The sequence below is a fragment of the Carya illinoinensis genome, chromosome 6 (genome assembly GCF_018687715.1).
Source record: "Carya illinoinensis cultivar Pawnee chromosome 6, C.illinoinensisPawnee_v1, whole genome shotgun sequence".
NCBI lineage: Eukaryota > Viridiplantae > Streptophyta > Magnoliopsida > Fagales > Juglandaceae > Carya > Carya illinoinensis.
Genome location: NC_056757.1, coordinates 26,330,930 through 26,346,626, shown reverse-complemented (window position 1 = coordinate 26,346,626; position 15,697 = coordinate 26,330,930). Strand labels below are relative to the sequence as shown.

General features: G+C 37.2%; 2 protein-coding genes across 2 annotated transcripts; both read left to right on the top strand.

The window, feature by feature from the left end:
• The first annotated feature begins 133 nt into the window (after positions 1-133).
• On the top strand, positions 134-805 carry LOC122312712. Its single transcript, XM_043127382.1, has one exon. The coding sequence runs from the start codon at positions 134-136 to the stop codon at positions 803-805; it is 672 nt and encodes a 223-aa protein (XP_042983316.1).
• An 11,916-nt stretch (positions 806-12,721) lies between these two features.
• LOC122312840 (CLAVATA3/ESR (CLE)-related protein 25-like) lies at positions 12,722-15,420 on the top strand. The gene is made up of 2 exons (XM_043127484.1): positions 12,722-13,292; positions 14,841-15,420. Exons 1-2 carry the CDS (start codon positions 13,006-13,008, stop codon positions 14,881-14,883), a joined length of 330 nt encoding a protein of 109 aa, XP_042983418.1. The 5' UTR covers positions 12,722-13,005; the 3' UTR covers positions 14,884-15,420.
• Positions 15,421-15,697: the final 277 nt, after the last annotated feature.

The window sequence follows — 15,697 nt, the reverse complement described above, 5'->3', positions numbered from 1 at the left end:
TTGCTTGGATCGAGTTAGTTGTAAGCACCTGACCTACTTTATTCTAGGCTTGGAGGGGAAACTTCTTTGTTTGTCCAATTCAAAAGACCTTGCTCACTTGGCAAGGAGTTGACGGTCTTTGTACTAAACACGTATGGTGGAAGAGGACCTATCCAAGCTATGGGAAGGGCTCAACTTGATTGAGGTAGAAGAACAGCTAGTAAAGGTCTTAGACCATGACATCCTAGCTGCAGCTCAAAGAGGAATAAACTGCCTGATGGCTAAGGTCATCACCGAAAGGAATTTCAACAAGGAGGCATTTCGTTCCACCATGCCTCAGTTATGGAGAATAGAAGGAGGCGTGACATTCACAGAGATAGGTGAGAGTAGCTTCATGTTGGAGTTTGAAAAGTGCTCAGACAAAGAGAAGATTATTCAAGGAAGGCCATGGACTTTTGACAAGAACTTAATAGGTATCCAAGACATTGACAATAGCCTCCCCCCTAGTGCAGTAAGTTTTTCCCATGACCCTTTTTTGATCCAACTCCACAATATCCCCTTCATTGGAATGACGGAAGATTATGGTAAGCAAATTACCTTAGCAATCGGGAGAGTCATTAAAGTAGAGGTGGACAAGGAGGGTCAAGGCTGGGGAAGATGCTTGAGAGTGCAAGCAGAGGTAGATATTACTAAAACTCTGGTCAGAGGGCGATGGATACAGGCAGGGGTGAGGAAACTCTGGACAGTATTCAAGTATGAACAGCTACAGAAATTCTGCTTCAGATGTAGTGTCATCATGCACCAAGGAAGGGTCTGCCCTCACTAGAGGAATTAAGCAGATCAACCTTCTCAATATGGCCCTTAGCTTTGAGCCATACTAGCTAGAACTCCAACGGTGGCCTCTAGGTCCTATGGAGGTAACTCAACATCAAGCAACCCTAAACCAAAGGGGCAAAAACTAGGCAGGGCAAAGAAGGGCTGTGAAGATAGGACATGCAAAGGTGTACTTGGGGGAAGGATAGAGACGCAATGTTAGGAGGGGCAGAGGGAGAGGAGTATGTTGGTGCAAGTCTCCACGGAGGAGGTCACTGTTGGGCCGCAATCCCAGGAAATGAGCCAAAGCTACTCCCTGACAGGTGAGCTCCCTCTCTTTTCCACAATGGACAAGTACCACCCTTACCAGCAGAAGCAACCTACAATACAACCCATACCATCTTGCCAAAACATACCTTTTCACCAACTAGGAAAAGTCTAGATGTTGACATAGACTAGCACCCCAGAACCTTTGAAACTGAGGTTGCCCATCCCAACCCCTCAACCAAATGCTAAAAAAGGCATGACAGAACTTTCCCTATGTAAAAAGCCCCTATCGCCATTAAAACTAGGAAGGCAACTTGGAAAAGGAAAGCCCTTGACACTCCCTCACCAAATCCTGAAAGGCCTACTGTTCCAATAGAAACCGCAAAAAAAAAAAAAAAAAAAAAAAAAAACTGTAGTAAAATTTTGGGAGACATTTCAAATATCCATGAAACCAAAAGAACAAAGCTTCAACCCTTGTGTACTGGGGTCCACCAGGCCAACAAAAATGTTGATCTCAAACTATTGGTAGAGGCTGCAAGCCAGCCCTTCAAAACCCATGAATCTAATAAGCTAGCACTGACGAGGGCTTGGGAACCCTCAAATAGTTAACTTCCTTAACCTTCTTGTTAAGGATAAGAGTCCAACCATGATCTTTCTCATGGAAACAAAGTGTACAACAACAAGAGTGGAAGAAGTCAGAAAAATTCTGAAATTTGATGCATGTTTGGCTGTTGAGAGTAGAGGTAGTAGTGGTGGCCTTGCATTAATGTGGAAAGACCATGCTAAGGTGGTCATATATAACTATTCTAGATGGTATATTAGTGCTCATGTTTCGAGTAATATAGATAGTCATTCCTGGTTCTTCACAGGATTTTATGGTCATTTTGAGACATAAAAAAGGAGTAGTAGCTGGGAATTCATAAAATCTCTAAAGCCAATAGCTTTAACTACATGGCTATGCTGTGGTGACTTTAATGAGATAACCTGTTAGGCTGAGAAGATTGGAGGCCCTCCCAGACCCTATAAACAAATGGAGATGTTTAGAGATGCTCTTGACTGGTGTTCCTTGAATATGGTTTTAATAGTAGGACCAAAGTATAATTGGGCAAATAACAGGAGTAAACCAAATCTTACAAAAGAACTACTGGATCGAGGAGTAGCCAATCCAACATGGCTACAAATGTTCAAGGATGCCTCATGCTTTGTCATCCCTGCTGTGAAGTCAGACCGCTCACCCTTGCATATTTGCTTAGATAATAAAAGAAACTAAGGTAGACCTAAGTCTAAATTATTCAGGTTTGAATCTGCATAGTCCCTAAAGGAGGGTTGTGTTTCAACTATCAAGGAGATGTAGGGGAAATATGCTCCTGGTGAGTGTCAAACCACCATGATGACCAGTAGACTTACCAACTGTAGTTCAGCTCTGAAGAAGTGGGATACTACAAAGAACAGAAGCACTCCTACAGGCATTAAGCAAAAAATGACAGGGCTTAGTGAACTACAAGATACAGGTAGAGGGGATCAGGAGTAGTCTATACTCAAGTTGCAAGGTGAGATTGAGACATCCCTAGTTGAGGAAGACCTGAAGTGGAAGCAAAGGGCCAAATGATATTGGTTGAAAGTGAGAGATAAAAACACAAAGTTTTATCACTTGCATGCTACTCAAAGAAGGATCACCAACAGAATCACTCAAATCTTGGATGGTAGGAGATCACTGATCACTGAACAGCAACACATTGGGCCTATTTTCTCTTCTTTCTTCATTGATCTATTCACCACCTCGAATCCTTTTGGTATTGCAGAATGCCTAGAGGATATGCCCCAGAATGCCTAGAGGATATGCCCCAGTAAGTATCCCTTGAAATGAATATATACCTGACAAAGGAATTCACAGAAGAAGAGATCAAGGAGGCTGTCTTTTAGATGAATGGTTTAGGCTCTTCAGGGCTAGATGGTTTCCCTGCTATATTCTATTAGTCAAACTGGGACTTGGTTGGGGAAGATGTCTATAAGTTTTCCCTTAATATCTTGAACAAAGGGGGACCTTTGGAGGGAGTCAATGACACATTCATTACTCTCATCCCAAAAGTTAAAGAGGCTAAGAGGGTTTAAAATTTTAGGCCAATTAGCTTATGTAATGTTCTATACAAAATTGTAGCTAAGGTGATTTCAAATAGACTCAAATTTATACTACCTAACATCATCTCCCCAAATCAGAGTGTTTTTGTTTTAGGTAGGGCCATCACAGACAACATTCTAATGGCCTATGAAGCCCTCCACACAATAGCAACCAGATTATATGGAAGATCAAGTTTCATGGCATTCAAACTAGATATGAGTAAGGTATATGATAAGGTGGAATGGCACTTCCTCTCCTCAGTATTGGCCAAAATGGGATTTGAAGATAGCTGGATCTCCTTGGTGATGAAATGCATCTTCTCAATCTCATATTCCATCCTCCTCAATGATGTACCTCAAGCTCCTTTCAATCCATCTCAAGGTCTAAGGCAAGAGGACCCCTCTCCCCTTGCCTCTTCATTCTGTGTGCAGAAGCATTTTCCTATCTACTTCATAAGGCAGAAAGAGAAGGAAGCCTTACTACTGTCCCTATAGGTCGAGGCCCCATTAGGTTCAATCACCTCTTATTTGCTGATGACAACATGTTCTTCTGTAAATCTAATTCCCTAGCGTGGAGCAAGTTGTAGAGAATTTTAAGCCAATATGAATGTGCCTCTAGTCATCTGCTAAACAAGGAAAAATCTTCCATTTACTTCAGCAAAAATACCACAATTGAGAACAAAAGAACTATCCTGTAGATAGCTGGGGTTAAGGCAATTGGATCCTTTAAGAGATATCTTGGACTTCCAGCTATGGTGGGCAGAATAAAGATAGATTCTTTCCATGGTTTAATTGACAAGGTATGGGCTCAAGTTACCAACTGGAAGATCAACTGCCTATCTATAGCCGGCAAAGAGATTATACTCAAGTTTGTATTGTAGGCTATCCCTACCTACACCATGGGCATATTTCTCCTTCCTCAGTCCACAACTAACAGGCTGGACCCGCTCCTAAGGAAATTCTGGTAGGGTTTTACTGAAAACCAAACCAGAATCCAATGGGTCAAGTGGGACAATCTTAGCAAGCCAAAGGAGCAAGGTGGTTTGGGATTTAGAAATTTCAAAAGCTTCAATTTGGCACTTCTAGCAAACAAGGATGGCAAGTTCTCCCAACACTTGATTCCCTTCCTGCTCAAATACTTAAAGAGAAGTACTTTTCCCATGATTTCATTTTGAATGCAAAGTTGGGCCATAGACCTTCTCTAGTCTGGAGGAGCCTTAAAGTTGGACTAAGCCTTTTGAATGAGGGTCTTCTGTGGAAAGTAGGCAATGGGGCTCAGGTCAAGATATGGGAGGATAGGTGGCTGCCTAGACCCCATTATCTTACTCCAAACCCCAATAGAACTAATGAGATAGTTGTAACTCAGGTGGTTGAACTAATTGATCCAGTGTTAAGGATATGGGATGACAACTTAATAAAAAACCTTCTCTCAGAGGATAGTGTGGATATCATAAAGATCATTCCCATAAGCTTGGGTAGTAGAGAGGATCGTTTGGGGGTGGGGAGGCACATTCAATGGCATCTTCATAGCTAGGAGTGCATACCACCTTCATAGAGAGTTATAAACGAATATAGAGGGTGGTACCTCAAACAATCCAACTCAAGATGGCTTTTGGAAGTCAATGTGAAAATTGAAGGTGCCAAATGGAGTTAGGATGTTCCTATGGAGGGCTTGCAGTGAGGCTTTGCCTACATTTAGTAACTTGTTCAGAAGGAAAATTAGAGAGGACAACATTTGCCTTGTATGTCACCTAGAGGAGGAGACCTCAAGCCATGTATTGTGGAGTTGTGGTGCAGCTTGAGATGTATGAGGACAAGCTAGCAGGCAAATAAAAAAATGGCCATTAATCATACATCTTTTAAGGTCATATGGTCCCAAATGCTAAAAAGGCTACGTCAACCAATACTAGAAGAAGCAAGCATGATTGCAAGACTTATCTAGACAAGGAGGAATGACTTCGTGCATGGGAAAGCTTTCAGACACCCAAATTCTATAATCCAAAAAGTTGAAATTGACCTGAAGTGCTTCAAGGCCATCCAAACTACACTCCCTACAGGTATTGCTAGGCCTAGTTTATCGGTTGAGAAATGAAGAAAACCACCAGAAGGATGCTACAAGTTCAATTGGGATGCTGCTATTAAAGTGTCAAGGGGATTGATTGGCATTGGACAATAATTCGAGACTACAATGGGAGAATCCTAGGTACAATCAGAACCAGAAGAAACATGTATCTCTCACCATATACAGCCAAAGCATGTGCCTTGATGGTGGCTGTTCTATTCAGTAAGGAAGCGGGGATACATGAACTAACCCTTGAAGGTGATTCTCTTCAGGTGGTTGAGAAGCTGTAGAAACCAGTGGAGGATTGGAGTCTAGGTGGCCTAATAGTTGAAAACACAAGAAATATCATAAAGTCCTTTGTATCTTGGAAAGTTTGTCATACTAAAAGGGATGCTAATATGGTTGTACACTTGCTAGCCAAGAATGCCCTTTTAAGTGAGTTTGATCTATATGATCTAGAGGAGACTCCAAATTGTATTAAGCAAGTAGTTGATGCGGAAGCATTGTAACATGTTTGCTTAAGCAATAAAGTTTTATTCTCCTTTTAGAGAGAGATAGAAAGAGAACTAGTCTATATATGGATCCTACATAATTAAATGATGTATGTGGACAACATAAACTCTAACCTTAAATACACTCATATCTGCATTAATATTTTGTGTCTATATATCTATCTGAATTGGATGAGAAAATTATAGAAAATCTAGATCTTGATGCAACAATTAATTCTATACAAAGAAAAAAATGTTTATATGATACAAGAAATCATCAAGTTTTCCCCCTTCTTTTCTTTATTCTTTCCATTCTTTCTTTCTTCATTTTTTTTTAGAGCAAGGAAGGGATTGGTGCCATAAATATAATAATGAGTATAGAAAATAAAGAATGTGAGTAGTAGGACTATTTACATTTACTTGTTTCTTCCTTTTGGTACATATTAATACGAAGAAGAGTTTGTTGTGATTGATGTATATGTAAAATGAAAGCTTTTCATAAGGATGTTGTTATTTAAGTTTTATGTATGAGATGATTTTGTCGAAAAAGATTGTCTATCTAGAGCATACAAATTTCAAATAGATGTTATTTAAGTGGTTGATAAAAGAAGTCACTTAGAATGTGACACATGATCACCATATGTGATGGGGGATGACAAAATTTAGGATAAAGAGTAGCATTGCTTATAAGAATTTATTAAGGACACATTATACATGAAAACTATCATTAGATTGGGAGAGACTACCATGTATGCCATAATGCCATAGTATATGGTCATAAAACCCAATTTGAATCATATTCCTAGTGTAAGTAGAGTCAGGTGGCAAGTCACCCATTCACAGCTTGCTTGCCCTATAGTCTACTCCTAGGAGGCAACAAATTCATTGATTTTCATTCAGGAGCAAGTGATGTATGACCAAAGAGCAAGCGGGGTATGAATATGGGTACCCACCCACTTGTCCTTACACTATAAACATATAATTCTAATTTTTTTTCTCTCCTCAGTTTACTCTTCAATAGTTGTTGGCTTTCCTCCTCCTCTTCCTCTTCTTCTCTTCTCACTTAATAAGAACTTCTAAGTTAGCCAAAATCATATGTTGTAGAACCTTACAATGTTCACCCAATCGTAGACAAGCTCTAATAGTATTAGTAGCTCACAAACTAGATTGAGTTGATTTTGCACCCCAAGTTCCTTTTGAAGTCGGTCCACTAGTGTGTTAGCAACTTGATTGAATTAATTCATATAGAGGTGTCTTTGGTTTTTTTCATGTATTTGTAATTTGATTGAGTAGATATATCAGTGGACACAAGAACACCTTGCTTTCCCATTCAATAGATACATGCAAGTAGGCGACCGTCAAAACTTGAAAATGAAGAAGCTACAAGAAGATGTAGGAAAGAGTAGAGAGCAATGAGAGTTGAAGAAATGTATTTTTGTATATTCATAACTTAGGAAGTTAACTTTACAATGCTATATCCATTTTTATTTATACACTTGAGTTGTAAACGTAAGTTTATACAAGAAATAACTAACTATATAGCTATGTAACAAAATTGCTGATTTGTGTAACCTTTGTGCCAACTAAGCTCCATCTAAGCTTTTGATAAGTTTAAGACTCCCCCTCAAGATGAATGGTAAATATTAAACATGTTCATCTTGGATAAAATGGTAGAGAAAGAAGCTAACCAAGAGGTTTAGTAAAGATATCTCCCAGTTGATTATGAGAAGTAACATGAAGGCTCTTGAGCACGCCAGCTTGAAGCTTCTCATGTACAATATGACAATCAATGTCAATGAGTTTTGCATATTCAAAAAAATAGGGTTTGCAAATATATGAAGAGTTGCCTAGTTGTCATAAAAGAGAATGGTAGGTTTATCACGTGAGACAGTGAGATCTTGTAACAAAGAGAACAACCATTGAAGCTCACAAGTGGTAGTAGCCATAGCACGGTATTCAACTTCATCTGAAGGATGGGAGATGGTAATTTGCTTCTTGGGATCATCAAGTAAAGAACCCTTTGTTTTGGAAAGTTGAAGATTCTGATCCATAGGAAATGATGTAGGTTTGGCAGCCAGAAAACTAGCATCAAAGATGACTTCAAGTGCATACTTTCAAGGATTATTGAGGAGCACTTTAAGATCAGCTATAGATTATTCATCATTACTAGACCAGTAAAGCTACAAAAGAGTCACCAACTTTTCTTGTGAACAAAGTATAATTAGCAAGAGGTTGAGTAATCCATGAGCTAAAATAGCAGTTAAAAATCTCTAAATCCATTGTCAAGAAGCTTGATTAAGTCCATAAAAAGACTTGTGAAGCTTGCAAACCAGTTGAGAAAAAGCTACTGATGTAATGGAAGACTTCTCCCCCTTACCAGTTTTGCACCATTTTAAGATGAGAAACCAGGTGGAAGGGGCGTATAAACCTTCTCAATCAAATCTCCATGTAGAAAAGAATTCTTTACATCAAATTGATGTAAACGACAATTTTAGAAGCTATTATGGCTATCAAGGTACAAACAGTGACTAGTTTAGCTACGAGAGAGAAAAGGTTTCAAGATAGTTCATTCTCTCTTGTTGTGTGTAACCCTTAGCAATAAGATGAGCCTTACATCTCTCAATGGAGCCATTAGGATTGTGCTTAATTTTGTAAACCTATTTGCAACCAATAGCTTGTTTGCCAGGGTGAAGTGAGGTAAGTGTCCAAGTATTGTTGACTTCAAGAGCCTTAATCTCAGCAACTATAGCACTACACCACTCAAGAGATTTGATGGCTTGTTTAAAAAAAGAAGGTTCTTTGTGTAAAGTAATAGAAGCAGCAAAGGAATGAGGTGCAAAAGAAAAATGTTGATATGATAAAACAGAAGAGAAAGGATACTGCTTACCAGAGACACCGATTTGCAAGGAAGAAGAAGTAGTTGTTGGACCATCAAGATTGCAATGATAATATGGTAAGTAAGAAGGTGGTTTATGAATTCTAGTAGTTCTGCGAGAAGGAATAGATTAGGAACAAACATGAGATGTTGAATCAGAAATAGGAGTACATGGATGATAGGGATACATTTGATTGGGTACAAAAAAATTAGTGAAATAACACAAGAAGAATCAGAATTGAATGAAAGAGGAGAATTTTGAAAAGGGAAAATTTGCTCATGAAATGTAACATCTCTTGAAATGAAGGTAGATTGAGTATGAAAGTCATACCTCTTGTAAAATTTAATCCCATATGCATAACCAAGGAAAAGACAAGCTCTAGCTCTAGGTGCAAATTTTGAATGAGAATGAACTAGAGTAGAAGCATAGCCCAAATAACCAAACACATGAAGATGAGAATAAGTTAGTTTGGTAGAGAAAAGAAGCTCACATGGAGATTTATTGGAAAATAAAGGAGAATGAATTTGATTGATAAGATAAGCAGTGGTTAGAATGCAATCACTCTAAAAAGATACGAGCAAATGAACATGAAATCGAAGGGACCTGGCAACATTGAGTAGGTATTGGTATTTACATTCAACAATACCATTATGTTAGGGAGTAGCAACACATTTTTGTTGATGAATGACACCTTTAGACGAATAAAAAAGAAGGCATAACAAAATCACCACCTTGATCAATATGTATTTTCTTAATCTTAATACCAAATTGAGTATCTATTAAGGCAAAGAAAGATTGATACAACTTTTGAGCATTAGATTTATTCTTCATGAGATAAATCCATGTACAACAAAAAACATCATCCACAATAGTGAGAAAGTATCCATGGGCACTAAGAGAAACAATGGGAAAAGGGCCCCAAACATCACAATGTATTAGATCAAAGATATATTTGCTAACTGTATGACTTGTTGGAAATAAAAGGCGAATATGTTTAGCTAAATGACAAATATTACATAAGAAAGAATTATAAGTGGTAATATCTGGAATAATTTGATGTAAAAGATCTAATCTACTAAGAGATGGATGCCCTAATCTATAATGCCAGAGATCAAACGAAGAGAACTATCTTATAAGGGAAGACACAATGCAGGCCTTGGAAGCAGATGATATAAGCCAGCTTGCTGTTCAATTACTCCAATCATCTTCCATGTAGATAGGTCCTAGATAAAGCAATATTTGAAAAGAAAATGAAACAACAGGAGAAAGCTTCTGTAAGTTTGCTAATAGAAATAAGATAAAAATCAAAAGATGGGATACAAAGTACATTGGGCTGGAAGAATGAATAAATTTTTTTTTTTATAGTAACAATGTGTGTAACAGAAACAAAATCACCATTAGGCAATTTAATAAACATATTAACAGTGGAAGTAATAGAGGTGAAAAGAGAAAAGAAACTGACCATGTGGTCAGTGGTACCAATATCAAGAATCCAAGCATTTCTAGATTGGAAAAAAGGATTTTTAGAATCAAATACTGAAGATAAAACTGTACCTAACAGATTCAAGAAAGAATTAGTAGGATTGATGGTGGAGGTTGAATGAGTAGAGCCTACAACATGCGTAGTAGATGGTGTAGGGGATGAGGTGTTTGGAGAAGGCTGAATAAGAGCAAGTAATTGATGACATTGATCTTGTGAGAATGGTAGTTGTGGAATGGGTTGTGGTGTAGTTGTCATGTCTAAACCAAGAAGAGATGTGACACTGGACACTTGATTTGCTTCTGGAATTCGAGGCTTATGTGAATGATAACCAGGAGGAAATCTGTCCAACTTGTAACACTTATCAACAATGTGTCTAGATAAGCCATAGTGAGTACCAAGCGGTTTAGAACGTCGATTAATGTTAGGCTTGGAACCCCAACAAACTAAATGACATTTTGGCTTATCAAAGCAGTAAATTAAGCAACATAAGGGATAAAGGTAAACTTTTGTTGTTTTTTCTTCTTGTAAGACCAAAGAAAAAACTTTGCTGATAGAAGGTAATGGCTCAAGAAGAAGAATTTGTCCACGAATATGAGAAAATTAAGTCATTTAACCCCATGAAAATATTTATAACATGTTCATTCTTCTAATAATCAACAACAATTTTCAAACACCACAAGAACAAGGAATAGACGAACAAGTGGGAATAGGCTTGAGAGTAGTCAATTCATCCTATAAAGCCTTAAGTTTAGTCAAGTACACACTTACATAAACATTCTCTTGAGTTAGGGTAGAAATTTGTTTCTGAAGCTGAAAAAGACTTGGTCCATTATTTTGTGTGAATCGAATTTTCAAATCTTTCCAAATTTCAATAGTAGTGGTAATACAAATAACACTAGCAGCAATATCCTTGAAAATGGAATTTAAAATCTACGGAATATTCATCATATTATTGCTTCGAAACCAAATACCATAGAGAGGATCAGCTTGATTCAATGGCTAAGAAACTATTCCATCAATGAACGAAGCTTATTCTTCACACTCAAGGTCATTACCATAGACCTACTCTAGGTATAGAATTGTCTTCATTCAAAGGTTGACAAACCAAAAGAGATCCACGACTTTCTCTATGGTGAAGAAAGTAAGGACAGGAAAAAACATCAATTAAGGAAAAAGAAGAAGTAGATCCGAAAGCCATACCAGAATTTTAATCTTCTAATATCATGTCAAAACTTGAAACGAAAGAAGCTACAACAAGATGCAAGAAAGAGTAGAGACAACGAGAGTTGAAGAAATGTATTTCTATACATTTAGAATTTAGGAAGTTAACTTTACAAAGCTATATCTATCTCTATTTATACACTTGAGTTGTAAACATAAATCTGTACAAGAAATAACTGACTATACAACTAACTATATAGTTATGTAATAGAATTTCTTATCTGCGTAACCTCTGTGCCAACTAAGCTCCATCTAAGCTTCTGATAAGTTTAAGAACCTAGATGAGGATGGGGTTAAGGGGACATATAATTAGTACTAGATTACTCTATCCTGGTGAGAGAGAGGTACAGGGAAGGAAACTACCCGCATACGGGTAGGTAGTAACCCTATCTGTAAGAGCAATTACTTCATCTTAAACTCAAACAGTCAAGCTCTTGTTTGTTTGAATTCCAGCTAGGAATGCAATAATATAGTTGTCATTGCATTGTACTTGTTAGTTAAATCATCTTTTATCCTAAATGTTTAAGTTAATTGTAAGAAATAATAAATTTAATTATTTGAATTCCAAAACCGAAACCGAATAGACAACCTTTATACATGTTTAAAACCGGCCGGTTAATAGGGAGAAAACAAGCAACATCGGTTTAGGCATGATTCCTGTCGGTCCTCGGAGTCACGATGTCGGTCCTCGGAGTCACGATCGATGAGACGGGAACTCAACCAGAGGAGAGAGAGAGAGATGAAAATTGGGAGAAGCAAAAGGGAGGGGATTATTAAACCCTAAATGCAAACGACACCATTTGAAATGAACCGGCTAACTTTGGTTTTATTAATTTTCTACTGTCAGCCGACCGGTTCTCTGTCAATTTTAGCCTATTCCATTGGTTTCAATACTGCGATACTTATCATTAGGTACTTTTCAACAATGTGATCTAATCGGTAGGCAACATCTATTACGAATAATATATGAACGCGGCAAGTACAAAAATCTTTTTGGACGTTGGTGTCTTAAAATGATCCTAAGGTTACACTTGGGGTTGTGTGTGTGTATATATATATTGAGCACCCATTTTTACTTTGCTAGCTTAACGACGTTGCTGCACATGGTATTCGATTCTTTTTTTTAGTCCCAAGAGGTGCATGAATATGTCATGGGACTGGGGACTATAAGATCTTTACCCTTTCACCAGATTGTACGTAAAGGATGACAGAATGAGGGTCTTTGGTATCGTAGGTGCATGAAAATACACAAATATTCAAAGCAAAAGAAGAGTCGTATTGGGACCTTCTCAGCATAAAGCAAAGGGGTTCCCTCCATGTCACGTTCGAAATCAGCTTGGCTCTCTCTCTCTCTCTCTCTCTCTCTCTCTCTCTCTCTAGGCTCGAGAAAGTGCAACAGAATCCCATCCCACCCTATAAAGAAAACCAACCATCGCTAACTCCCTTGAGGTAAAAACCAGTCCAGCCCCAGCCCCATATCCCCATAATTAAAAATTCTCGCCTCTGTATTCCTTCCGGCCTTCTTAATCTCCTTGTCTTCTCTCGTTCACCTCCCCATATTAACCACAGACACCCATGCAATGATAGTCTTGTTCTGTTTTATCCTGGATCTGTGTCCAGCTTGAAGCACTATAATTTCGAATCTTCTCCAACAGAAATTAATAAAGTACATATAGAGATAAAAGGACGACAATTATGGGTGGAAGTAGTAGTAGCCAGAATTGGATCTTGCATTTGAAGGTCTTGTTTGGAGCACTGGCATTGGTAGGGGTTATTTTTCTTTTGTCGGTTGGCAGCCAGCTGGAGATCAGTGGAAGTACAAAGAATATTGCACCAACGTCATTAACGTCCGACTCCGGAGGAGATTTCAACTATGCACATGTTCTGGGTACAGAGAAGCAGCTCGTCGATCATCCAGAGTTGGATCTTAACTGCATGAGCAAAAGACGAGTTCCCAATGGACCAGATCCTATACATAACAGGTACGTACGTACGTTTTATTCATAGAAATTACATATATAAAGATTGTGTGTGTGTGTGTGTGTGTGTGTGTGTGTGATTTATATATATATATATATATCATATTTCTATCTGTTTTGGTGTATATATCTTTTCTGAGTAGCAAATAACTAGGGTTTGGTACATATATATGTGCTAAATTATGGACGTTTCCCTATCTTATTTATACAAAGAAAGAAATTAGAATCAGCGAAAGCTAGCAATTAATTAGCTCTTATTATTTTATAAATAGATATGGTATTGAGAACTTTTAATATCCCAATCAATATATATGATCATGTAATTGATTCCTTGTGCAGTTAATTAGCTTAATTTGTTGAATTAATGATCCCTTTCATCTACTATGCCAGTACAAGAAAAATGCTTAAGTGTGATAAATTAATATTCGCTATGAAAATGATAATTTCATACCAAAATGAATTTATTTTTATTGCAAATAGTTATTTTCATTGTAAAATATAATTCTTAATATAATTCTTCATAAATAGATTGCATATACATATGCAATTTATTTATAGATTTTAATATTGAGAAATGATACTTGCAGTCGTGAGTGTGTAAGTATTATGCAATTACTTTAAAAAAAATAAATAAGTACGGGATCTACAAGAAAAGAAAATTAATTTTTTAATAGTGGATCTCACTCTTTTTCAAAGTAATTGTATTGCTTTTGTACAATTTATGACTGTATGTAGCAATATTACTTTTCTCCTTGTTATTGTCTCAGCCCAATAACAATAGTTTATATTTTCATGGGAATCTCCGTTATGTATTGTTCAGTGATCAATTAAAGAATCATTTTCAGGAACAAAAAGGAGTATTATTAAACTGCCTGCAATTATATATATTTCACTCACGAGTATTCTTTTTGTTTTTGTTTTTTTTCCTAATATCATGATCATTAATAAACATCGATGGATGCCATATTTTATGAGAAGACTTTCAGGTTTATTGTATATAAACTATGAGAATTTTCATGCTTTAACTGTTACATTAAGGGGCTGTTCTAATTAAGAGCTCGTGATCAAGTTCCTTTATCACACACACAAACATATATATTTATATATTTATATATGCTGCTGGTTAATTCTGTCCATAAACCCCAATTAATTAGTTATCGTAAAGGGGAAAAGGAAATAAAGCTTGTCTGCTCTCGCTTTATTCCATACCCTAATCATGCAGCTTATCCAAAGCTAATTAACATTTCACTTGATTCTCCATATAACAAGCAGCCTTGAAGCTTTTCACAGTGCCTTTCTTATCACTTTTTTGTTGCCTCGCTTTATACCAATTCGTAACCTCTACTACATCGAGTTTGTGTGGTTAACAACAGCAGCTCATGTACTTAGTCTGTTGTCCACCACCAAAATTTGATTCTTTTTGTCTTTTTCTTTTTTCTCCACTTTCTGAGCTTCCAGATTTGCTTCTGAAATGGAATTCAAAATGTATACTAATCAAAATTATGGTACAATTGCTAATATAGTTCTGTTTTCGATATTTTCTTTATGAAGGAGGGCTGGACACTCTGGACGACCTCCTGGTCGAAACAATTAGCTAGCCATCCATCACAGTTCAACAAGCTTCAGAAAACTACAGCTTAAACTTGCAGATCCAAGATGTCATGCTTGTATTATATATGGCTTCGTAGATAGTACTACTCCTGAAAGGACCCCAGAATCCAAGCTGAGAGCTAGCTAGCATGCATGCATGCAGTTTTATTTTCTTACGTACACATGTTAATTTGTTATGGTAAGGTACTGTGGGGGAGTAAAGAAACGTATGTACGGAAGCTTGTGGCGCAGTCCAGATGAAGATTGGTGAGCCTAATTTGCAGATACTCCACTTCAATTTCTGCATGATCATCTTTAATTAATTACTTTACGAATGAAGATTTATAAACATCGATCTTTGCATGTACGTAAAAGAGAGAGAATTAAGTGTACATCATGCATGTACCAATACGTACGTACGTACGTACCAGTTTCTATGTATGTTTGGCTTTGTGTTGTTAAGCGTTTTAAGCCTTTCTGTACCTGTTTACTCCATTAATTACTTTAAAGATTAAATGGCAGCTTGAGTTCCAAAACGAAAGTGAATTCTGCCTCTTAAAGTTGCTTGCGTACCTGTTAAAAAAAAACAGGTGCTCTTCTTTTTCTATGGATATATTCTTTAGTGGTGTTATACTGTTTTGGTCTTTAGTTCCTTCAAACTTGTTTAAGAGCTCGAATTAGATTCTCTCTAGCTAGTCTCGTAACAATCAAATAATAACGAAACATATATAAATTGTGTATATTGGGATGATGTGGCAATACCACGTGGCACTATCATGTTACTCACATCGATCACCCGGTAACAGTCAAATAGATTA